This window comes from Populus euphratica, unplaced genomic scaffold, assembly GCF_000495115.2.
Source record: "Populus euphratica unplaced genomic scaffold, PopEup_1.0 scaffold17.1, whole genome shotgun sequence".
Classification (NCBI taxonomy): Eukaryota; Viridiplantae; Streptophyta; class Magnoliopsida; order Malpighiales; family Salicaceae; genus Populus; species Populus euphratica.
This window is the reverse complement of record NW_011499884.1, coordinates 1,329,402-1,353,307: the sequence shown is the minus strand read 5'-3', so window position 1 is coordinate 1,353,307 and position 23,906 is coordinate 1,329,402. Positions and strand designations below refer to the sequence as shown.

The 23,906-nt window shown below is 33.3% G+C and overlaps 3 protein-coding genes across 5 annotated transcripts; 1 reads left to right on the top strand and 2 right to left on the bottom strand.

The window, feature by feature from the left end:
- Window positions 1–442: 442 nt before the first annotated feature.
- LOC105130027 (leucine-rich repeat extensin-like protein 6) lies at window positions 443–1,973 on the bottom strand. The gene has a single exon (XM_011032342.1). It carries the CDS (start codon window positions 1,851–1,853, stop codon window positions 639–641), a length of 1,215 nt encoding a protein of 404 aa, XP_011030644.1. The 5' UTR covers window positions 1,854–1,973; the 3' UTR covers window positions 443–638.
- An 8,954-nt stretch (window positions 1,974–10,927) lies between these two features.
- On the top strand, window positions 10,928–15,566 carry LOC105130026 (stress-induced-phosphoprotein 1-like). Of its 2 annotated transcripts, XR_843175.1 has the most exons (9): window positions 10,928–11,287; window positions 12,216–12,309; window positions 12,398–12,448; window positions 12,566–12,739; window positions 13,001–13,180; window positions 13,322–13,441; window positions 14,190–14,323; window positions 15,053–15,373; window positions 15,442–15,566. XR_843175.1 is itself a non-coding variant. In XM_011032340.1 (8 exons), the coding sequence occupies exons 1-8, from the start codon at window positions 11,112–11,114 to the stop codon at window positions 15,126–15,128; spliced, it is 1,005 nt and encodes a 334-aa protein (XP_011030642.1). In that variant the 5' UTR covers window positions 10,928–11,111; the 3' UTR covers window positions 15,129–15,565. The 2 variants fall into 2 exon arrangements, 1 of the variants encoding a protein (XP_011030642.1); XM_011032340.1 differs by having other exon boundaries at window positions 15,053–15,565.
- Window positions 15,567–16,363: 797 nt separating this feature from the next.
- LOC105130025 (sulfate transporter 3.1-like) lies at window positions 16,364–22,603 on the bottom strand. 2 transcript variants are annotated; one of them, XM_011032338.1, is made up of 13 exons: window positions 21,993–22,603; window positions 21,669–21,876; window positions 21,264–21,435; window positions 21,075–21,140; window positions 20,587–20,700; window positions 20,053–20,169; window positions 19,337–19,463; window positions 18,791–19,077; window positions 18,510–18,700; window positions 18,327–18,412; window positions 18,149–18,225; window positions 16,723–18,062; window positions 16,364–16,645 (listed from the first exon to the last, which is right to left on the bottom strand). In XM_011032338.1, the coding sequence occupies exons 1-12, from the start codon at window positions 22,309–22,311 to the stop codon at window positions 17,868–17,870; spliced, it is 1,959 nt and encodes a 652-aa protein (XP_011030640.1). In that variant the 5' UTR covers window positions 22,312–22,603; the 3' UTR covers window positions 16,364–16,645; window positions 16,723–17,867. The 2 variants fall into 2 exon arrangements, with proteins under 2 accessions (XP_011030640.1, XP_011030641.1); XM_011032339.1 differs by having other exon boundaries at window positions 16,364–16,636.
- Between the last annotated feature and the right edge of the window lie 1,303 nt (window positions 22,604–23,906).

Sequence of the window (23,906 nt, the reverse complement as noted above, 5' to 3'; positions counted from 1 at the left end):
ATGCTTCATGGACGTGTCCCGATCTCAACACGGTGAAGAGGAGTTGACCTAGAAAGAGCAAAAACTCTCAAGTCAGGTAGTGCTCTCCGGATGCTTCATGGACGTGTCCTGACCCCAACACGATGAAGTAGAGAGAAATAGAGGATGAAAAATCCTGGTTGGCAGAGAGTGGATGGATAAATGATTGTTTGAGTATATAAGGATGGATAAATATCTCCATTGGTATGAGGTCTTTTGGGTATAACCCAAGAGCAAATCCATGAGGGCTTAGGCTCAAAGTGGACAATATCATACTAATATGGAGAAAGCTGGTGTTCGTAGTCCTTACAGAGAGAAAGAAACTAAAAGAAATATTTAGGGGGTCAAATTTAGGTGTATGTTTTTCTACTAATTAATCCTCAATCATGAAAAAAAAAAAAGACAGAGGTAGAGAGAAAGAAACTAAAAGAAATCCTGCGTCACAGAAGCTAAACTTTTTCAATTCAAGAAATATATATACATACCAATAACGATAATATTGCAATTGAGCCTTTTATTTTCCTGTAAGAGAAAATGAAAGCGAAACAAAATTAAAAATTCTACTTCCCCTTTTTTTTTCCCCTTGCTGTAGCTATCAAAAGAGATCCAACTAGAAGAAATCACTGTTTTTCCCCCTTCAAGAAAAGAAAGAAATCAACCTGTTTATAATCAAAGTCTCTACGACGGTCAAGGATAATAAAATTTATTGGAGGAGGAGGAGGTGGAGGTGGAGGAGGAGGTGGTGAGCACCCGGAGGCACTGCAGCTGGGAGGAAAAGCATAGAAGGACTTGCATTCCTGAGGTGATCGCTGCAAAGGCCTATAGGGTATGCAGTTCTCAGTATCATCTTTGGCTTGTAGCTTGAGGCACGCTGGTGGCTCACCACAGAAGTAATTGTAAGAGTATGTGAAATTCTCCAACCTAGGCAATAAGCATATGCTTCGTGGAATGTCACCATAAAGCATGTTGTGTGCCACATTCAGCTGCTCCAACCTTTTCATGTCTCCTATAGACTCTGGCAGTGAACCCACAAGCTTGTTGGAGCTTACATCGAAAACTGTCAATTGGTTCATCAACCCGATATCTGATGGCAAACAACCAGTCAATCCCATGTTTGTCAGGATTATCTCGTCAAGGGTCCCTGCCATTTCTGTCAAACTTGAAGGGAAGCAACTATTAAAATTGTTGTTTGCCAATACAATGACCGAAGCTGGAGACTTTCCAAAGTTTGTAGGTATGGATGATTGGAATTTGTTGTTGTTAATGAAAAGTGCATCAAGATTTATATCAAAAAGTTTAGAAGGGATCTTGCCTTGAAACTCATTGAATCTTATATCAAGAAATTTGAGAGAAGGCAGGGAAAGAACAACAGAAGGAAATTCACCACTAAATTGGTTGTTGCTAACGTCAAGTTCATAAAGGAGGTTGAGTTTGCAAAAGCTACCAGGGATGGAGCCGAAGAAGCGGTTGGAGTTTATGTGGAAGAGAGCTAGGTCAGTGAGGAGGCCAAGGTCTTCTGGCAAATAACCGGTTATGTTTGCATGGTTTAGGTCTATACCAGCAACTGTTAAGGTGTTACGGTCATCTGGGGCTGGTGCACAATAGACTCCTGTGTAGTTGCAAACATTTGGGCCACACCAATTTGAGGTAAAGTTTTTGGGGTCGGAGGTGATTGCATGCTTCCAGGCTTGGAGAGCTATGTAAGCCTTCAGGAGTCTAGGGTTTGGGATGAGCGGGAGATCTAGATCTACAGAGAGTTGATAAGAGGGTTTAGGGAAGAATACTATGATACCGAGGATGCCCAAGAAGGTTAGAGTGAGAAACGGGTTCTTCATTTTTGGGAAGGAAATGGCAGCGAGTGATGAAGTACTCGAGGTTTATGGAAAGAGAGGTTGAGCAGGTTTAATATATTACGATTTGTTGAAGAAGGTAGGATGGCTTTATCAATGATGTATACCATAAAATAACGTGCACTGGCATTAAATATGGGAATTAGTAATTAAGACTTCTGACTGCCTCATTTTAGTTGAGGTCATATATATGATAATCAGGAATACGAAAACGCTTTACTATTTGATTAATTTGACTTCATTGATCATTGATTTCGGAAAGTAACACGAATTTTCTTGATATGTGATTAGCTAGCTAGGTATACATTTTTTGTTACTCTTTCTAGCGCACTGGCAGGCATTATAGCTATTGGTAAATATTGTAATATGATGTTAATATTGATCAGTTTCTTAATTATGGTTTTTGTTTGGAAGGAATTCGGTGCCCTGATCTCACCAAAAACACGGTGTTTACCATCTTGGATTATTATAAGGTAATATACATATGGTAGTTTGGAAAGAGACCGCTCAAGAAAACTTGCAATAGTATGAAGTTTCCATCTTAATTTAATCTATTGACTGGCTGTAGGTAGTGCAAGTGGGCTAAAAACAATATGATCAATAATACATCAACACAGTGGATGCTAATTAAATAAATGTGTACGTGAAACATGAAGATATACATCAGGTATGTACGTATTAGAAATTTCGTATTTTTGTCTAAGAAGAAATCAATTTTTGCTCGCAATATTTATGATCTGCATGTGTACACAAAGTTTAATGTGGTATATATATTAATGTGGTTTACTGTTGGTTATCCAAAAATCTTACCATTATATACACACACAAATGAAAATCAATATTTCTAATTATATTGGTGGTTGGGAATTTGAAAAGAGAATCGTCTAAGAAAATAAGACACCAATTAAGAAGTACCATAAGTTGGAGATTTCTGATTGGCATAACATTTTGTATATGTGGACGACGAAGTCAATGCATGTGAAATTATTGTGAGAAAGAATACTATAATCATATATATATATATATGCAGAAGTGGATGTCTGGGGAAGATTGACCAGTGACAAGCAGGACTTGCATTTGGGACCACGAAAGCTTTTCTTGTGTATGCGTGTAAGATCAAGGATAAGATCGATCAAGAGTGAATTTTAAAGCCTATCAATTGTACAGATTTGAAGAAGCCACTTTTCCAGCTGATCGATTGTTGCATAATAGTAAATGGAAAACACTGTCACGACAAAGCTCACCTCTTGGCTTGTATAGAAGGCATCTGATGATACGATTATTCGCAATTGCAGTAGCTAGCTCACTATATGAATGCTTAATGCTATTTCTCTTTCTTATGTGAGGAAATAATTAAGGATCCGACTGGATCGAGTCTGAATCTTAACTCCCTTTAGTTTCGATGCATGTTTCGAGGAACAAAACACCGCTAGGCTACCTCTGTGTCAGACATGTATACCAAATTCCTGCTCTCAAGCATTTATGTGCTCGTGTTGTTCCTCATTAACTACCGCCTCTCGTTATAAATTGTTGAATTTAATTGGACTTTTATTAACTGTACAGATTAAGAAGGCTTTCGTATTAACCATGGAACTTAGCCAAGCCAAAGATAGATGGCTGTTTTATTAAATTCATTTAATTATAGTGCAGGTGGGATTTCAGAGCTGTCAAATTGAAACTTGCCACAGTACATTTAAGGATGTTTGAACTGAAATGATTGTCCTCGAATTCTTTTTCCTCGTGACTGTAATATCTGGTTTTATATAATTCCACTTGTGCAAGTTGAAACCATTTGGAGAGCGAGATCTAAAGTCAACAACAAGGTTAGGTTGCAAAGGAAACACGCTTCAAAGAGATATAAAACAAGAAAAACTACACGCAAGAAATGAATTTGTACAAAAATGTACTCGTAGACAGGATCGAAAAAGGATACGTCCATGCCATGTATATACCATTAGTTGGGATAAGGAGAGGCAAAAGCGAAAAAAAAACAACAACAACAGTGAAGCAAGAAACCCGTTAGAAAATGAACATATCCTTCAAACAGGCGGCCATAAGGAAGAACACAAGAAAACAGGAATGGAAGCGAGACAAGCTAGGAAGCCAATCATTTTGTTTGCCTTCATGTAATTTAAAATACCCTAACAGCCGCCTTACTCGTTCGCGTGTGGGTGCGTAGTTTTTTCACCAATTCATTCAAACAATCAACGTTTTTTTCTTCCTTTTCAAATGAGGTTTAAATTAAAAATCTAAGCTGTTTATACGAGCATATATAAGCTGTATGCACGGCCTGTCAACTGTACATATTTTTGCAGTATATATCTTAAGATATATCGACTGTGTAATGAGACTAAATTTAGAAAGCAGACTTGGTTTAAAATTGGTATTCAGAAAATAAACCTTCATGTATTTAATTAATTTAAATTAGTTCTAGAATGTTATGGCCAAGTCAATGCACATACCAAACACATTAATCCAATTTTCTAACAATACAATGTCAGCTGTCTTGTGCAGTGTCAGCTTTTTTCTTCTCTCTTTTTGATGGAAACGATGAAAATAACTGAAAGCACATCGATTTGGAAACTAGGGATATAATAGAACAGAAGAACCTAATTAAATCAATTAATGCAGTAATTAATAAAAAAATAATGTCACCAAACACATCTTGGCAAAGTCATGGTTTTGATTGCTTAGATACAAGTCAACCGAATCAGATGGTCTCTTTCTTTGTTTCTTGGCATGCTTAGGTTGGTGCCTGAATCAATATTAATGTAATAGAAGAACCTTAAGTTTTTATTTGCTGTCTTGTCTATGCATATAGTGGTTGGGATGTGGAAAGACTGGAAAAGGTCAACAGACATATGTTGTTGTTGTTGTTTTTCGTAATTGGATATTTGTGTTTTGATTTTGATTCGAGGAAATGGGCAGTTTAGAAAATTAAATATGGATCATGCCGGTATCCATTAATTTCTTTTCAAATATTTTTTAAAACGGGCATGGACTTGGTCGATAGAAAGGTTTCATTTTCCTCTTTATTTTAAATAAATATTAATAATTTAGTTGCAAACCTATATACTCATTTACCATTAACCAAAAAAAAAAAACCCTAAAAGATATGGGATTTTCCCTGTAAATATACATTTGTTTATTGTGAATTAAAACAGTAAACAAACAATTTTATCTTGTCATCGAAAAAACTGGATAGAATATTCCTAGTGAATTGAAATGGTTAAATAATGACTTATTCAAGATAAAAAAAATTAAATATTTATCTTTTTACCCTAATTTTTTTATATATATTTAAAAATATAATTCAGCCTCCGGCGGAACACGAAGAAATAAACTAGTCAAACATATACAATTTATCAAATGAAATAAAAGATTTCTAAATGGAGTCTTTCTCAATCAATTGTCAATATTTTCATCAAATGTTCTCCGAATTAATGTTTTAGTATATAAATATGCAAATTAGGTTAAAAATCTTAAACTCGTAAAGTACACACAATAGACTTTGATTATTAAAAACAAATTATAAAAGAATGAAATTGAGAAACATAAGAGTTCTTGGGACTTGATTGATAAACTTTGTAGATTTGGGATGTAATTGAAAAGGGGTATAAGTTTAGGACTAAATTAAGATTTTTGCGTTTTATTGTTTTATGAATGAGGGCTGGGTCTTGTCCCTTCATTTGATTAGATTGATTCCAAGTGTGGCTCTGATTGCTTAGAGCCTTCAAGTTTCAACATTTACCCAAACGAGCACCGTTCATATTTAGTTAAGGGTCCTCGGCCCTTGTCAATTATTTGAGGGATATTATTATTAATGTTAGAAAAATGAAAAAAGAAATTGTAATTAACGGTCAGATTCTGCTGCACCGACTCCCCTCCTCCCCGATAAAGTTATGACTTGAACTGTGATGTGCTACAAAATCAGATAAATTTTTCAGAGGAAGAAAATGAATATATTTTTTTAAAGTATTTTTTATATAAAAAAATTTATGTATATATTTAATAAAATAAATTTAAAATCATCTATGTTGATAACTAAATAAATAAATTATTATTGATAATTAAAATTTGAAATAAAATAAAATAAAATTATTAATTGAAACCATTTTTTTTTAATAAAACATATAGAAAAGTGATGTAATAAAATTAAAAATAAAAAAATCAAGTAGAGCTGCACAACAAGAATGCCTTGTAAGATAAGAAGAAAGAAAACGTATTCATAAACTTAGTAAAAAACAAATTATAATTTATTAAAATACATAGTAGAAATTTGCAAAAAAAAAAAATCTAAACAAAAACCTAATAATTAAAAATAAAACTAAAAGCAAATAAATGGACAAAAAAAAGCTTAGGCACATGGGTGGTCTATTGCATTCAGGCTTAAAAAAAGCTTAAGCTCGCACAAATGAGTTGATTTTTTTTTAAGGGACATACGACCTATTATTTGTTTCTTTTATAAAAAATACTTGATACTTAACCCGTTTTTAATCTAAAACACCTAAAAACACTATATAAACTTTGATAAACCTATTAATGGCCTTAAACAACTAAAACATCAGCCTAAAAACCCATAATTAACCTAGTACTAGAAGACTTTCAAATCTTAAATCTATTAGCTTGCATACGTTTAGGCTGAACTTTCTTTGTTAAATAAAATCCATTAACATCAAAATTGTTTGTTTTGTGGTTGGAATTAGCATTAGCTGAAACTTTATCTCTTAGAATTCGACTACTTTCTCTTCCCTCCCTCAAATTAGTGACTAAAAAATAAATAAAACAAAGTTTTGGATCAAAATTAAAATTTCAAAATATTAAGATGTCATAAGTTTATCATTTGAAAAATTAGGACCAAATTAATTTTTTTGACCCAATTTCAAAATGGGCTGTATTTTTTGTCATTGTCACTAAAACCCTCCTTTTTTCGATCATGTCACTCCTCAATAGACTTAAAGGAATTAAACTTTATTTTGTTCCTAAAAATAATGAAATTATCTAAAATAAAAGTTTAATCATCAAAATAAAAATAAAAGTAGCATAGTGAGCCCATGGCTAAATGTGAGAGCATGAACAATGTTTTTTTTCTTTTTTTCCAATGAAGATACCACACAATTTAGAGCTTGTTATAGTTAGTATTTGACTTGCACTTATTCTCTGATTGAAATTTTTTAAAAAAATATATATATGCATGCTTTTCCAACATTTTATTTGACATTAAAAAAACTTGATTGTAAATTGAAAAGTTGGTGCTTGCATTTAATTAAATTAATGAAGAATTATATGTGTTAATAAAACATATAAAAAAATCATTAACAATAACTAAAGGCTTAACTGGAAAAATTAAAAGACAAATATGGTTCAAGATATTTGATATGGCAACACAAACCATGTTTTTGGTTGTATTTAATAACTTTATTTATGATAATTAATTTTTTACCTAGTCAAACTATAATAGAAATAAACATACACATGAAAACAATATAATAAAATCAAAGGGAAAAATATTATGCAATGTTGTACATATTAGAAAAAAATATATTATCATTTGACATAAAAATCAAGAAAACCTAAACAATATTTAACCAAATACCATATTCAAAGTTTGAGAGATAAATATGGATGTAAATATTCAAGTTCAAAATATAAGTCAAAGACTCGATTCTATTCAATAACTTTGCTTACTACAACTAGTGTTCTATTTAATGAAATGATGATAAAAAAATCTCAGGAAAGAGATTGAATAAAAAAAAAAGTAGGGCTACAAAAAAAAATACAATAAAAAAATGTTAAATTTTTATTTGTAAACTAAGTAAAAATTAAATTATAATATGTTAAAAGCACCATAAAAATTTGTAAATACTTAAAAAGTTCAATGGAAGGCTAAGATTGAGTGATGAGACTGGAAAAAAAAATGACTAGAAAACCAAGTGCAAAAAAACAGAAAAAGAAGAGTTTATAAGAACTAACCTAGGTGGCCTAATTACATAATAGAGCATTAAAAAGCCTATAGGTTTTGGCATTGCACACCTGAGCTAACTATATATATTTTTTTTATTTTTAAGGGAAGAGCAACTTGTGGTTTGCTTTCTTTACAAAAAAATAATAATAATGCATTGCCTACTTTTTTAAGATTTCAAACACATTGATTATTAGAAAATCAAGGTTGGTGTTTATTTACCTAAAAACCAAATTTCCACCTCATTTTGGCATGAAAATCCTTGAAATATTCTATACACCTTAATAAAACAACTCGTATATGGCATCAAATAACTAAAAAATTAATCTAAAAACTTGAAATTTAAAAACTTTTGAAACTCAAGTCTACCCTTTTAAGCGAGGGGAAGGAAAAAAACACTTCTGTGACTCCCCTTGTAAAAAGAAACCTATTGACACAAAAATTAATTTTCTACATGATAAAAATCATTGTAACCCGTGATTTTCTTTCTTTTTAATGAGAATCTCACCACTCTCTTTTCTCTCCCAAACCAAGGGTCTTAAAATAAGAAAAATAATGTTGCAAACTAAAATTGCATTTTTAAAAATTTAAGGGACTGAATATTTATAACCTAAAAATTATAAGAAGTAAGGTGAATTTTTCACAGTATTTTTGAAACAACCACCTTTTTTCTCTCCTTTTTTTCTTCATTTTTGTTCTCTTTCTTCCAATCTTGTCATTTCTCAACAAATTTGAAGCAATTAGGATACAATTTGGCCAATAAAATGATACAATTGATCTAAAAAAAGTTCAATGATTATAATGAAAAAAAATGACACATTAAGTCCATAGTGAAATGTGAGCGCATGCATGATGTTTTGGGTCTTTTTTGTTTATACCGTGCGGAGTTTCTTATTAGATAAGTGGAATGCGTTACACCATGGGTCAAGCAAAATTTTTTCTAGAACTAAAAAAAAATACTTAAGCAACCCAAGCATTTCTAAAAAAGAAAAAAAATCAAGATCCAAGTCATTGACTTGACTAATTTAATAATATGAATAAAAAATACAATGACAATAAATAAACCATCAAGAATAATTGACAACGGTAAACTCAAAAAATAATTGTTTGCAAATACCATAGAAAAATATCCTCTGAATACTCTTAAAAGGTTTTTGTGGTCTTATTTGATAATGAAGCAAAAAATAAATTAAAATATGATAACTTCATAAAAAGCAAAATAGAATAAATTTGAAGCTTAATTTTTAGAAAATCAGATGTTGAAGGATGAGGTTGAAGAAAAAAAATATAATTTCAAAAAGGTTAAGAAAACTTGACTCGAGCACACTTGAGTTGGCATGCCAATTCCATGACTTGATCGTGATACCGACGTAACCCAATTGAAAGAAAATTAAATAAAACTATAAAACTCAATTATCCAAATAATTCAATGTTGAAGAGAAAAAATAAAAAAATAAAATTAAAAGCAATGAAACAACTACCTAATTTAACCTGGGATAACTCATAAAGTTTGTGACATAGAACATAAGATTAAGATAACACTGCAGAAAGAAAAGTGTAAAATAAAGTATGAGAATCAATTTCCAACCAATTAAATGTTGAACGATAAAATTAAAAAAAATTAATTTTAAAAGAGAACTTAAAAAAGAAACTAAAATCAACCTGAACTAATATTCGAAACCGTGACTTGCCTCATATAAGACAAACCTTAAAAAATCATGAAGAAAAACTCTTAATTAACTAAAAGCTGAGGGATGTAATTGAAAAAAAATTTAATAAAAAAAGATTCCAAATCAAAAGAAATATTAATAAAAAAATAATGGTCAAATAAGAATAAAAAATTAAATGAAACCAAGTGATGAGGGAATAATTGTAGAAAAAAGTCAATAAAAAAATAAAAACAAACAAATAACAATGAAAATCAGATTTGATGGAAAAAATAAATAACAAGATACATTTAAATGTTGGCAGGCCAGTGCAAAACTAAAGAGGAAAAGAATAAAAAGATAGAGGAGAAAACAATAAGGTTAATTAGAGTGTAAGTGCTATGTTGTCAAGTACACATATTTGATCACTAAGAAGATTACATCGAGTTGCTCGCAACGCTGCCGCATAAAACATTGTTTGGCCATTATATGATGCCTCGTACACCGTCCAAATAGGATAGAGGCTTTCTACACGTTACATACACTAGTCTATTTTTCTTGCTTGTTTATCGTATTCTCTATATTTGTTTTAGTTTCAATCTAGATTTCTTAATATTAATTTTTTAAAATTAATTAAATTTTATTTTATTTTATAAAATCAAGTATCAAATAAGTATTGAAAATTTCCTTTCGATACTACAAAATCCATTTACCAAGGTAACTAAAATAAAACTATTAAGTTAAATTCTAAATAAAATTAATTTGAAATGATCAAATTAGATGAAGAAAAAAAGTCAAGGGATTGGAAAAAAAACCTGAACTTGCATTTGTAAACCAGACATTGATACTAGAAAACAAAAGGACTCAATATTTTTTTAAGCTCCAAATTTAGTTTTTGAAGCTCTAATTTTTATAATTTAATAAATTAAATTTTATTTTACCAAATCAAATATCAATCTAGCAATATAATATTCTTGTGACACCATGAAAACTCTATAAATAAATATAAAAATAAATCACCATGACCATCAATGGAAAAATAATGTCAAAAAATTAAATCAAATTAAAAAAAAAACAAATTGAGGAATCAAAGTGAAATCTACAATGCTCTCTTAACGGTCCAATGAAACATTTAGCTTTTTTAAATAATACCTAGCATGGTGTGTGATTTGTGTAATTTTGGGTTATTAATTTATTAGGTTAATAAAAAAAACACTATTTTGTTTTTTATTCTTCTAAATAAAACAATATTAATTAAACCTTTATAAATAAATATTTTGGAATAATAAAAATTTATTAATTAATCACATATTATTTAATCGAGCTATTATTTAATTAAAATTAGTAATTTATCGAATATTAATTTATTAATATTTAAGAAACTAAAATAATATTTTTAAAATAAAAATAAAAAAAATTATTAGAGTTGAATCATGCCTCATTCGAATTTAATCCTAAATCGATTCGAAATGAAACCTAACCTAAGTTTTGCACAGGTATCACCAGCGTGACCCGTCGACAGGAATCACTCAGCTTCACTTCCTTCTTCTACACTCTCTGAGTATTACAAACTTAAAAAAAAAAAAAAAACCCAAAGATCTCGCTCACATTAACCCTAGCAAGAACCCGGTAAGAATGGCTGAAGCAGAGAAAGGATCGGCTACGACAAGGTCCAAAGAAAGCAATGTCAAGGAGGAGATATCATTGAAAGACAAAGGCAATGAATTCTTTAAAGCAGGAAACTATCTCAAAGCTGCTGCTCTTTACACTCAGGCTATTAAGCTTGACCCTTCAAATCCCACTCTTTATAGGTAACAAAAAAAAGTGACCCCCAAATTAGGGTTTGTTGGCTTGGTCAACCAATATGTTTATCACAATGCATTCTTCATTTATTTTAGTGAAATTTGATTCATTTTTCAATTAGGTGTTCAGTTATATTTTTGTTGGTTTTGGCTGGTTTGTGATTGTTGCGGTTCAAGTTTCGTTAGGAATTCAAGTTTGATGCTTTGCCATTTCTTAGAACTAGTTGGAGTTGGTTGTTCTTAATTTTTTTGCTCGCCTTCATTCACTGTATTAATGATGATTAGGTGCGATGCAGCATGGTATCCTACTGTGCTCGTAATTCTATATTAATTTTCATCAAACTTGAAGATAGGGACCTTATACCCGAGTTAGAAATGTTTAATCGTGCAGTGTTAAAGCTGCACTTTTGTGTTTTCTGTCCATCTCTAACATTTTGTATTATGCATAGCGAATTGATTTTGCAGAACTGGTACGGCGAGGGAACAAACTTTTTTACTTTCCGCATAATTTCTTTAGGCCTGCTTTCTTGTGTTGAGATTAGGTAGTTTGCAGTGGATTATTCTCTTGTCTTGCTTAATGGCATTGTTATTCCCAATAACAGTTATGCAATTTATGAATACCATGCCAGAATCATAGAGCACATTTGTGCTCGCTAAATTAGAATCCATATGGTTTTCTTGATACTGTTATCATAGTTCATTTGTTTTCTTTATGTCTATGCAACTTCTGTAATAGTCTATAAGAGCTCTAGTTGAATGTTCAATGCATTTTGAACCTTGATCGTCTCTCAATCCTATTATGATAATTGACTGGCTTTCTTAATGCTTATCCATCAACTGCAAATGTCCATCAGAGGTTTAGTTATGCGCAATGATATATCAAACACTCAAATCCCTTAATCTTTCTTTCCCTTTTTATGATTCTATCATTCACCAGCAACCGTGCTGCAGCATTTTTGCAATTGGTCAAGCTTAATAAAGCACTTGCTGATGCCGAGACAACTATCAAATTGAACCCTCAATGGGAAAAGGTGCACAGACATACACAACCATTTATCATTTGGTCTACTTGACTTCCTAAAATTTTTCTATAACAGTGGCTTTTTGTTGCAATTTCAGGGATATTTCAGGAAAGGATGTGTATTGGAGGGCATGGAACGGTATGATGATGTATGTCTGAACTCTAAAGGATCATGTTCGCTTTTCATGCTATTTGGTAGCTGTTTAGACAAGATTGGTTGGATTTGATTTGTTGCTTATACATTTTGACTGCTCATGTATATGTAGGCATTGGCTACTTTCCAAATAGCTTTACAACACAATCCACAGAGCACTGAAGTATCAAGAAAGATCAAGAGGATATCCCAGTTGGCCAGAGACAAAAAACGAGCTCAAGAGGTGCAGAGCATGAGATCCAATGTTGACATGGCAAAACACTTGGAAACATTGAAATCTGAAATGGTGAGTGTATTTTATCTAGCAAAGAGTCATGATGTCCAAGTTTTTCACCTTATAATTTGAAACACGTATGTGGGAGTGAGATGCATTTTGGAAGTGGTCATTTCCCATTCACCATATTTCCTTTTAATGGAAGATTGAATCTGGATAACCTCATTTGTCATCTTCTCTTCTTGTTCATGTAGAAGATTAATTATTTAAGCTTTTCTGTGCATGTGATAATACTCCCCGTTAAAAAAATTAATTTAGCCTTTTATTTTGTAGTTTGAAAAGCTTGGATCCGAAGAATGTTTGAAAGATATGTTCTCATTTCTTGTTGAGACCATGGAGACAGCTGTAAAATCCTGGCATGAAGCTTCTAAAGTGGATCCTAGAGTCTACTTTCTTCTTGACAAGGAAAAGACACAAACTGATAAATATGCTCCAGTTGTTAATATTGATAAGGTATTGACTTTTGAAACTGTATTGTCTTCTTTGGAGACATCATTCTCTGATGTGTGGTATATGTACTTGTAAAAAGAGGATATAAATGAATAGAATTCTTTGTGATTCCAGCAATTACTTTTGCCTTGTTTCTTTTTGCAGGCCTTTGAATCGCCCCATACACACAGCAATTGTTTCTCATTTCTAAGGCAGTATGCGGATGATTCTTTCTCCAAGGCAGCTTGCTTAGTGGTGCCAAAAAATATCATATCCTACCCACAGGTAATGATTTGCTTCTTTGCATGTGTTGAGTATACACGTCTTCCCGAGAAGCAAGCCCTTCTTTTTCTTGGACACCAGACATGCACATAATGAGATGTGTTCATATGTAGGTTTTGTGGTTTGGGAATTGATAAGAATGATCATAGGCATGTATCTACTTTAGGACTTTGGATGCCATGGCTTTGAAGAGGAACTTGCTGCGGACATGGAATATTATGGTTTCTCTTCTTTTATGTTTTTCTTTTTAAGTAGTGTATTTGGTACTAGATTACTTTCTCATTTACCGTCCTTTATTGGTCCTATATTTCTCTTTGTTACGGGCTGAGATTTGTAAATGATCCTTGATTTCATAAACATCAGCTTATGCTGTCACAGCTGAATGAGTCAATGAGCTTGGGCGAGTAAGGTGTTGTATGCAGTTTGCTTGAGGTTAACCTTTAATGGTAAAATTGAAGAACCCAAGTGGTGATGTATCATGTACGCTGCTAATTAATAAGCAAGCTGTTTTCTAATTAAATCAAGTCTATATTAGATGCACTTCAAATGATTCAATGGCTTTATGGCTTTAAGACAGACGAGCCTGGCTTGCTTATAATCAAATATATAATACTTAAATTGTTCAATTCTAAGACTATTTATGTCACTTTTGTTTATGTTTTACCAGTCCTAGCTGATTTGCCTATTCTGTGGTGGGATATAATACTGTACCCAACAACAAGGTCTTATTCATCGCATGCCTTTTTTGCAGGTTTGGAAAGGTCAAGGATCAAGAAAGTGGAAGTATGGGCAGCATGATGGTTTCTTTGTTCAATATGAGTCACATTTTATGCGAAAAATATGGTTTATTGCTAGCACCAATGAAAAGGGGCAAACACTTTGCAGGTTTCTCTCCTCTCCTCTCCACTTCTCTCATATATACTCTTTAATTTGTCTTTGAAGTTTTTATTTGAATAGATATAGATCCTTCTATAGATGGCTTAATCGTGTATAAATGATATAACATCTGAACCCTGGTTCTTGTACATGTTTCATGATTATTGTTGCATATAAAATCATATATTCTTTCATGAACACAATCACCTATTTTTTTATTGTACATCCAGTGATTGCAGTCAATCATCTGGATAGACAGGCCTCCCACATGCTATGTGCTTTATCCATAAATATATGATATTTAACATTTCCTGTTCTTAGCTGCTTAAACTTGCTGAATTAGGATATTTGTGAATACGAAGGCTCACACACTGTGACAATGTTCTCTATCTAGCTCTGACTTGTAGTTTTTAGCATCATGCTAGATATAAAAAAACTGGACATGGAACAGCTGACAGCAGTAAATCATCTCCATTTGGGGGTCACCATTTCAATGGTGATGATTTATTTCATGCTCTCTTTTTTGTTGAAAAGGAAATTTCTTCTTTTTTTCCCTCACCCCAAGTTCATCTTCAGAGAAAAGGAAAACATGTGCAATATGCTAATAAGTCGTCTGGTATCATTTTAATGCTTAATACATGCCATTGTACTTTGTTTGAAATGGCTTTCTTTTAAGTCAACAGCGATGCTTTTTTTTTTTCCTTATACATGCCCAACTCTGTATGCCTTATTTGCCAGGAATCCTGAGGTTCTAGATATTGGTGCTCATGAAGTGCTTCCACGTCTATTCAAAGAAAAGCTGCCCAATCCTTAATTCCTTTACTTGTATTTTGTTGTCTATCTACTGGAGGACAATACAATGCCCTCTTCAATGGGAAGTTTATATGTGAACTGAGAACAGACAGCAACAAGCCTTTCTTGTTTGCCTTGATGCTGCACAGAAGTTTCTGGTTAGACGTGGTAGCTGATAAACAGATGTGAGAAGTTGATTTTTGTTAGCCATAATGTGCATTTGTTTAGTTTTGAACTCTTAATAGTATCTTGTGAGCTTCTTTTGAGTTATTGCATTTCTAGATGCTCTTTCTTCTATGGTTTGCTTTCCTTGCGTTGCTTGTAAATTGAGCGAGTTATTCTCTATCTTGATTATAAAATGCTAATGTTGATGCCTTGAAAATTTGCAATTGAGTAGCACAAAACTTATTTTCTTGTAATCAATGCATATCTATGAATGACATGCGCCATTTATGAGTCCTTTTTCCTGAGCTATATCATTTTTCTGAGTCCATTTCTCAGCCCCGTGTTTATTGCTGTGATTGTTTAGAGGAATGTTATTTTTAACTTATTGTAGCAGTGCATTTTAGTTCTTTGTTCTACTATCCTTTTGCTCAGATAACGGATAAAATGATGGGTTCAAACCTCTTTGCTTTCAAGATTATATTAGTTTGTGTCATAACTCGTTAGCACCAATAAATGAATCAAGTTACATCTAAATACGTGTCCGTTTAATAATGCGGTTAAACTGTTTTCTAAAGTATTTTTTTAAGCTGTTTTTCATCAAAAAAAACAAATTAAAGTTTTTTAGATGTTTTTTGATGATTTTGATATACTAAAATAAAAAAAATAAAAAAAAAAGCATTTTTATAGTGTATTTTCAATTAAAAAAAATACTTTTACAAAAATATTTTACATTGCATTACCAAAATAAAGTGGGTGATCAGGGTTGCTCTTGTCATCGTTCTTTAAAATATTGAATTTTAAAGTGATTGTTATTATAATTAAATTTTAAAAATCACCTTGCTGTGCGAAGCCATGTTTGTTATCAATCTGTGTGAAAGGCAGTGGTGGCTCCCTGGTTTTTTTTAATTAGATTATGGTGGACATCAAGTCACAATTGTTGGAGGTTTCAAAGAATCAAAATGGTTGAAGAAAAGTAGGCCTAGGATGGAGAGCATGAAATCAGTGATCGGCTGGAATTGTGTCCGATTCGGCGTAATTTTTTAGAATTTCTCGCAGCCAATACGTTCTCCATAGCCCTTCCGATACTATAGCTTTAGTAAGGCAAAAAGTATATTAAAACACTTCAAGATGTACAGGACATGAGCCATCATTATTATGCAAAATCCAAATGTAAGCTACTACATCAAACCTTGAACACGCGTAACACTATTGCAAGGCACGCCGGGTTGCTGCTGCAGCATTTTTCCTTTCCTTCTGCTTTATGGGGGTGTAGATATCTCTCCCGAATCCCATCCTTTCGGGGATGGTGGTCTTGGCCTGTCATCTCTGCCTTCAGCTGCTGGGGACTTTTCCATCAGGTTGAACCTGTAAGCACTATTCACGTTTTTTCATTTTTTCATCTATGGAAATTTGAACATGTAGGATTATGATGGTTCTTGGAAAGTAAATACCTGCCATGAGTTACTCCAGACAAGAGAGAGACTAGGAAGAGGAACTGGAGCACAAGAGAAACCAGATTCATTTTCTTGGCCATGAGCAGAGAACTAGCCCAGGTAGGGTCTGAAAGAACTCCTGTTTTCCAGTTGCGTCCCTTGGAGAAAACGAACTTATTAAGAAGACAGAAAGAATAGACTTTTGGGCATGTAGTTTTTTTCTTTTTTTAATTAAAATGATCGCCCTTGCTATTCAACACCTAATCCTTCTGCAGCATTATTTATTGTTAGTATTTGGTCAGTCAAAATAATCCGTTGAATAGGAGATAATCTAAAATCAGAGAAGAAGCTAGTTTTTCAAAGGGGCACCTTGCTCTTAAGAGCTTGTCCACATGGTTACACAATCTGGGAAACCCCTTGTACTATTCAACACCTAGTCCTTCTGCAACATTATTTATTGTTAGTATTTGGTCAGTCATAATAATCCGTTGAATAGCAGATTATCTAAAATCAAAAGAAGCTAGTTTTTCAAAGGGGCACTTTGTTCTTTACAGCTTGTTCACATGGTATCAATTTGGGAAACTCCAGCTGGGAGCTCTAATCTATTCCACTCTCTTAGCAGCTTCAAACTATAGGAGTTATCGATATACTAAATTATAGAAGTGTGTATGGATAACAAGATGGTACGCCAGCCATGATTTTTAGAGATTTTTGGCACAACCGTTTTCTTTTCCTGCTAGTGCTGTGGATAGGCAGAACCTTTCACATTTTGTTCAAACTATGCTACTTTGGTAGAATTTCCAGCCAAATTTTATGTCATGATTTCACTGTTGATGCATCAGCAGGGGAGGCCCACGTCGGTTTTAGTATGGGTTTGAAACGTTGATTCTAGTCTGAAACATCAAATGTGAAAGGAATAGAGAGCCAGCATAGATGTGAACCAACATTTTATAATTTCTAGAAAGAACCACACGCTATCATATTCGATGCAAGGAGATACACAGTTTTTTAGACCTTTAACTTGTAACCACTGCACCACAAAATCATCTGGTTTTTCAATGCTCGGATCAATCAGATTAGGAGGGGTTCTTCAGCGGTGAACCATCACACCAGATCAGTGGTTGGACCCAATAAGCATACCAGGCAATTCGTCCACTTTTACCTCAGACATTATCGTGAGCGTCAAGCTCAACTTTGTCTGTGGCAGGATTATTTGATTTGCTTCTATGTAGCATAAAATTGCATGCTGCCACAGCCTCTCCTACAGTAAGATAGATCCATTCCTGACCAATGCTTTCCATGAACTTTGACTTCTCTAGCTTCTTAATCACCTCACTTCTTGGGTTCGCCAGTACGAGCTAGATCAACAGCAAAGTAATCCATACTTTAATAACCGAGGACTGGTTGCTAAAATATGGAAAGATTGAAAACTATTTAATTGTACCTTGAGTGCTCTTCTATCAATGTTTTTCTTTACTTCTTCAAGCATACTGATCCCACTTGTATCTATGCTGCCGACAGCTGTGGGTTGAATGGACGGAAACATTAGGGTCAAATTAAGCTAACAGGGGCAAAAGCTAAGTCTGATGGCTAGGCTGATTACGATTAGATAAGACACTTACCACTTAGATCTAGTATCACATACTGTAAGCTTGATCCTCCTGTGGATTTTAGCTTTTCTTCCTCCTCATATATCCATCTTGATATCCTGAACAACAAAATTTAAATAAAAAAGAAGATTTGAGTGATGGTGCAAATTGTTTGACATTTTATCGTTTAATATCTAAATTTATTATTTTGCATACCTTTCTCTCAAGTAGTTTGCGTTGGCAAAGTAGACTGGTGCATCAATCTGGAGAATGAGAACTCCTGGAACATTGTTTGCAATTGGGTATTGGTCTATGCTTCTGTAAATCACGGAGTTGGGAATGTTGCCTAAAAGAAAAGTCCTTGGCCTTGCTACAGACATGAGCATCCTTAGCAAAGAAATTGCGACCTGCTTAGGCAAATGCTGATCATATCAGGAATATTCAACCTAACAGTTGTTTCATGGGAATAAATACTGGCTGATGTTTATGCTACTCACAGCAATGACCAAGCCAATTTCCACACTGCCAAAGACAACACCAATATATGCACTCATGCAAACAATGAAGTCACACTTATCAACTTTCCAGAGGCTAATTGCAGCTTCATAATCAATTAGGCCGAGCATTGCAGCAATGATAATGGAGGAGAGAACCACTAGGGGGGTATAATGGAACAAAGGTGTTAGAAATAGCAACGTGATCATCACAGCTGTTGCCATGACTATGTTAGAGACTGCAGTTTTGCACCCTGCATTGAAATTCACCGCAGTTCGCGAAAATGGTCCTGCAATCCAATCCAATCCAATCCAAATCAATACAATTTGTTTGTAAGAGGAGCTTATGCATTACCAATAAGATGAATCTAACCATAAAAATCAGTGTTTAGGAAAGTATTTGCCTAGTTTAGTCATTGGATCGAGTATTTACGAAGGGGCTTAAAATCAAGTGAAGCAACTTAATTAGACCAAACCAGTCCCCAATGGATCCATGATTCAGTCCCGTTGGGTTGGGCCTTAACTTGTTGTCCAGCATAGAATCAGTACCTGTGGTCAGATAACAGGAGGTGCAAGAGCCTGCAATATTCATCATCCCAAAAGCGATCATCTCTTTGTTTCCGTCAATATGATAATTCTTGAACATGGCGAAGCTCCTCCCAACAGCTACTCCTTCCTGAACATCCATCAAGCCACCCTTTTTGTTAATTATTTTAATTTTCTTCTTTTGGGCTTTAGACCCGATGTATTAACCCGAAAATAAATGAATATCATCAAGCTTATAGGCGATTAAATAAAATATCATTTAGAAGTGTGGGTAAACAACATTTTTTGAATTTTTTTTAAAATTTAAAATTAATTTTTTTTAGTATTTTATATATATATATATATATATATATATATTATTTTTTCATGAAAAATCACTTTCAAAATCATCTTACACCACAATCTTAAACAAGAGACTTTTCTTTCCTTTTCCTTTTTCCTTTTTCCCCTTGCTTTTTACATACATATTCAAGCTGCGTACATGAACTTATTCAATGAGGAATTCCTTAAATCGACTAGTGATCATATGCATAATATTCCTGGCCACCACAACATGATTATGTGTCCACAGACTAAGGCCAATTTGTGCACTGACGATGTCGTACTCATGCCAGAGAGCTGGTGGTTAATGGGGAGCATGTGAGGGAGTGGAGTTTGATCCTTGATGTATATGTGTGAGTGAGGATGGAGAAACCAGTACTACTACCATTACTACTTACAGCAAGAGCTATGACACCAGTTATGATTCCAGTTTTAATTGCTGTCATCATATATGGAGACCCAAAAGCCAACTCAGATACAGATGGTGGATTCAATCCCTTCTTCAGGTGCCCGATCTGGACAAAACAAACAAATGCAACATTCCATCTTAATAGTTTTTCAAAGATTAAGATCATGGCTTTTTTTATAACAAAATCATGACTTTAATTGACGATAACAATATTGAACGTCTTTCCTTTTACCTAGCAGGTGAGATCTTGACCATCGTACCCATAAAAACGAATCTATCCAACAAAGAATGTTATTCCTTTTGGTGGGATATTATCGGAAGTCTTAGTTAGGGTTTATAAGCTGTACACGGTCCATTAATATTTTATCCCTCTCTCAGAAAAGAAAAGAAAAAAGATTTTTACTAAATGAGCGATTTCTTTTTCCAAAAGTTTGTAGGGAATAGAGGAGTTGGGACTCCAAATCTTAAAATGTGCATGTAAAAGAAATTAATTATTTCTATGCGTTGATGAGAAAAAACTCACCACTTGAACTCCGTTTTGCTCAGCGTGGGTCAAATAAACAAGAACACTCCCGACGATAACAGATGTCAGGGGTGCCATCGCACTTATCCAAAAGAAGCCTGGCTTTCTCTTGCTCTACTTGTCATCAAATTGTAACATTGCAGAGTGCAAAAACAAAATTAATATCTTGTAAATAAAAAGGGGGAAAAAATAGACAGTTTCTTAATTTGTTAGATTAATACTGTAAATCAAGGTCAAGATAAATACAAAAATATCAAGGAACTATACTTTTCATCATGAAATTCAAGATTCTAATATGAGTTATGTTCCATAGTGAAGGCAACCTTATTATTGTTAAAGAAAAACTTCCAAATGTATCCTATATAATAATTGTTGTTGGTGGAGTTGTTAAAATTTCTTAAATATTGACAATGACAAGGAGGTAGAGAGATGATATTGAACGTTTTAGACGTTAATTAGAAGCGTGAAAGAATTTTTGGATTGCTTACAACGTATCTTGTGAGAATGAGGAAGAAGAGAAAACAACAACCCAAGACGCCACTTTCCCATCTCCACTGCAACCACCACCACCACAATAATATAATCATTATATTTAAAATAGAAGGAATACTGAGAAGTGGGTTAAGATACGCTATAAAGTTTGCAGACAAAAGCCAAGGCTAGCAAGAAATATGTACCTGGTGTGCTTGGCTAAAGACTGAACGCATAACCGATACAAGATCAGTCTCGTTAGTGAAACGAACTAACCCAAGGATCCCTTTAAGTTGCTGAAGGCAAACAACCGTGGCCGCCCCTCCCATGAAACCCACTATTGCTGCTTGGGACAAAAAGTCCACAATAAACCCAAGCCTGCAATTGAACAAATTAAAATCATGGTTGCGAAACAGAAAACAGTGCATGAATCATGATATGTTAAAGCAACATGAAGGACTATATATCAGTGGTATGCATATTTCAATCGTTACTCATAAGCTTACACCGTTTGCTATGCATTAAGAGATGTTTTGTGCAATAATACAAAAACCCAAGCACCGAGGGAGCTAGAGAGGACAGTTTTAGAGTTGTGTGTTTAAAAAACAGACCTTAAAAATCCAAGAGCAGCTTGGAAAACTCCAGTAAAAAAGGTAGCGGTGAAAGCTAAATGAGCATAGAGCTTAGGGTTCTCATTAGGGTTAACCTCCTTCCCTAACATGGAAGATATGAGAAGTGATGCCACAGCTACTGTACCCACGGCCAAATCTTTTGAACTCCCCAACATGGCATACACCAAAGGTGGCACAAAGCTTGAATCTACACATTAAGTAAAGTACTGTGAGCTCCAATTTTCAAAAAGCAAACATTATCTGCATAACTATATATATATATCAACAATATTTAAAAGGAAATGAACAGATTCAATCACTCACACAGTCCAATGATTGGAGGTAAGTTAGCAAGACTTGCATAACTTATCCCTTGAGGAACTGCTAGACTGGCAATAGTAATTCCAGCTAATAGATCAGCTTTGAAGAACTCGAAGGTGTAACGAGGAGCCCATTCCAGGACAGGTACAAAGTACTGCAATCCCAAAATGAATTTCCTAGATGCTGGCTGGTTCTTGAATTGCCTAAAAGGGTCATCAGGGAAAAGAGTCTCCTTGATACCCGATTTTATTGACTCAATGAATGGTTTTGCTGGAGGAATTGCCACGGCATGTGGGCATTCATAGTAGTAATCATTACTCATGATTTGTTAAACTCAGATTGTTTGGCCTATCTATCTCTCAAGGAATGGTCGATGTTTTGGATAATTTTGGGTATAATATGATGATTTATAGAGAGACGGTGATAGTTCAGCCCTTTTTGTGTCCTGGCTAGGGGCAAATGCTGCTAGCTAGCTGGCTAAGTTCGGTGACATAAAGCAAGTGTTGCTTGCTATTGAAGAACTAACGTAAGTTGCTAGAGGATAGAGAGACAAAAGTAAGAAATTGGAGAACAAATATTGTATTAATGATACTGCGCTCGAGTTACAGCTTTGATAGTATTGAAGAGCTGGTTAGCAAAGCTTCTGTATATAAAGAGCTCGGGGGAGGTGAGGGCTTCATTTATGAGGCCGCACATGGATGGAAACGTGTCACGCCCTCAAAACCTTGAGCCATTACTAGCTAGTGACCCCTCTCCTCGTTTTTCTTCCGAGGCCTCTCATTTTCAGGATATTATTCAGATTGGAGTTAACTTGACTAAAACTAAATTATTTCTTCTCACTTTCATATACCTGTAATCCTCTAGTTAAATTGTCAGGAAATACTTTCTTAGAAAATTTCAGCAATGGCATCCATTAGAAACTATATCAAAATAACAAAGGTCAAGAAGAAAAATAAATCGAGAATTAATGAGGTTCTTGAGGATTTTTCATATTTAGAAAATAAAAAAGAAGAACAATTCAAGAGTTTTATATTTTTTATTATTTCTAATTAAATTTTTATTGATGGATTACCTATAACAGGGTTCTTTCTTTCCCCCCTCATTTCTTTTCCATATATCTTGAGATAACAATTGTTCATAAATGTCTTTCATTTTTTTTCTCCAAGCATAGTAATTTTTTTTTAATTCTTAGACATTGAAATCTACCCAAAAATCCTTAGTTGTCCAAGGCCTTTGGCTGTCATTATTCAACTCTGGATGAAATTACACAATATCATAGTTTATGACACATATCATACGAATAGACGAAAAACTTATAGAAACATTTGTTAAATTTCCAAGATCATATTTGAAAACATGTTAGATGCATATGCAAATTTAATTATTAATTATTCCTGATTTTTGGAAGTAATACTATAAATTATATTACTTAATTTTATAATTCAATTACAAAATGCCTCAATTGAAAACTAAAAAAGTATAAATGATATATAATTCAATCTTTATATCATCATAAATCTTAGAGAATTTAAAATCGTTTAATGCAAGTTGATATTAGTATTAGAGATATTTTTTTTTGTTTTTTTTTTTGCTCTTACTTCTTAACATAAAATCTTAAAATAAAGCTTATATCATGAGCTTTCAATCCATTTAATTAATAATATTAATTTAAGAGTGATTAATTTGTAAAAAATTATGATTTAAATATTTTTATTTACAATTTTTTTCATATTATCTTTCGCACCTATTTTTAAATTTCTTTCTTTTTTTCATAGGCAAATGTGCCAATAAAGACTCATTTATGATTTAATTTTTAAAATAGATGACAAAATTTTATTGATTGGTATTTGCGTTCATTAATTAACCCATACGCATTTCTACATTCCATTTATATTTTGCATTTGTTTTACAGTTTAC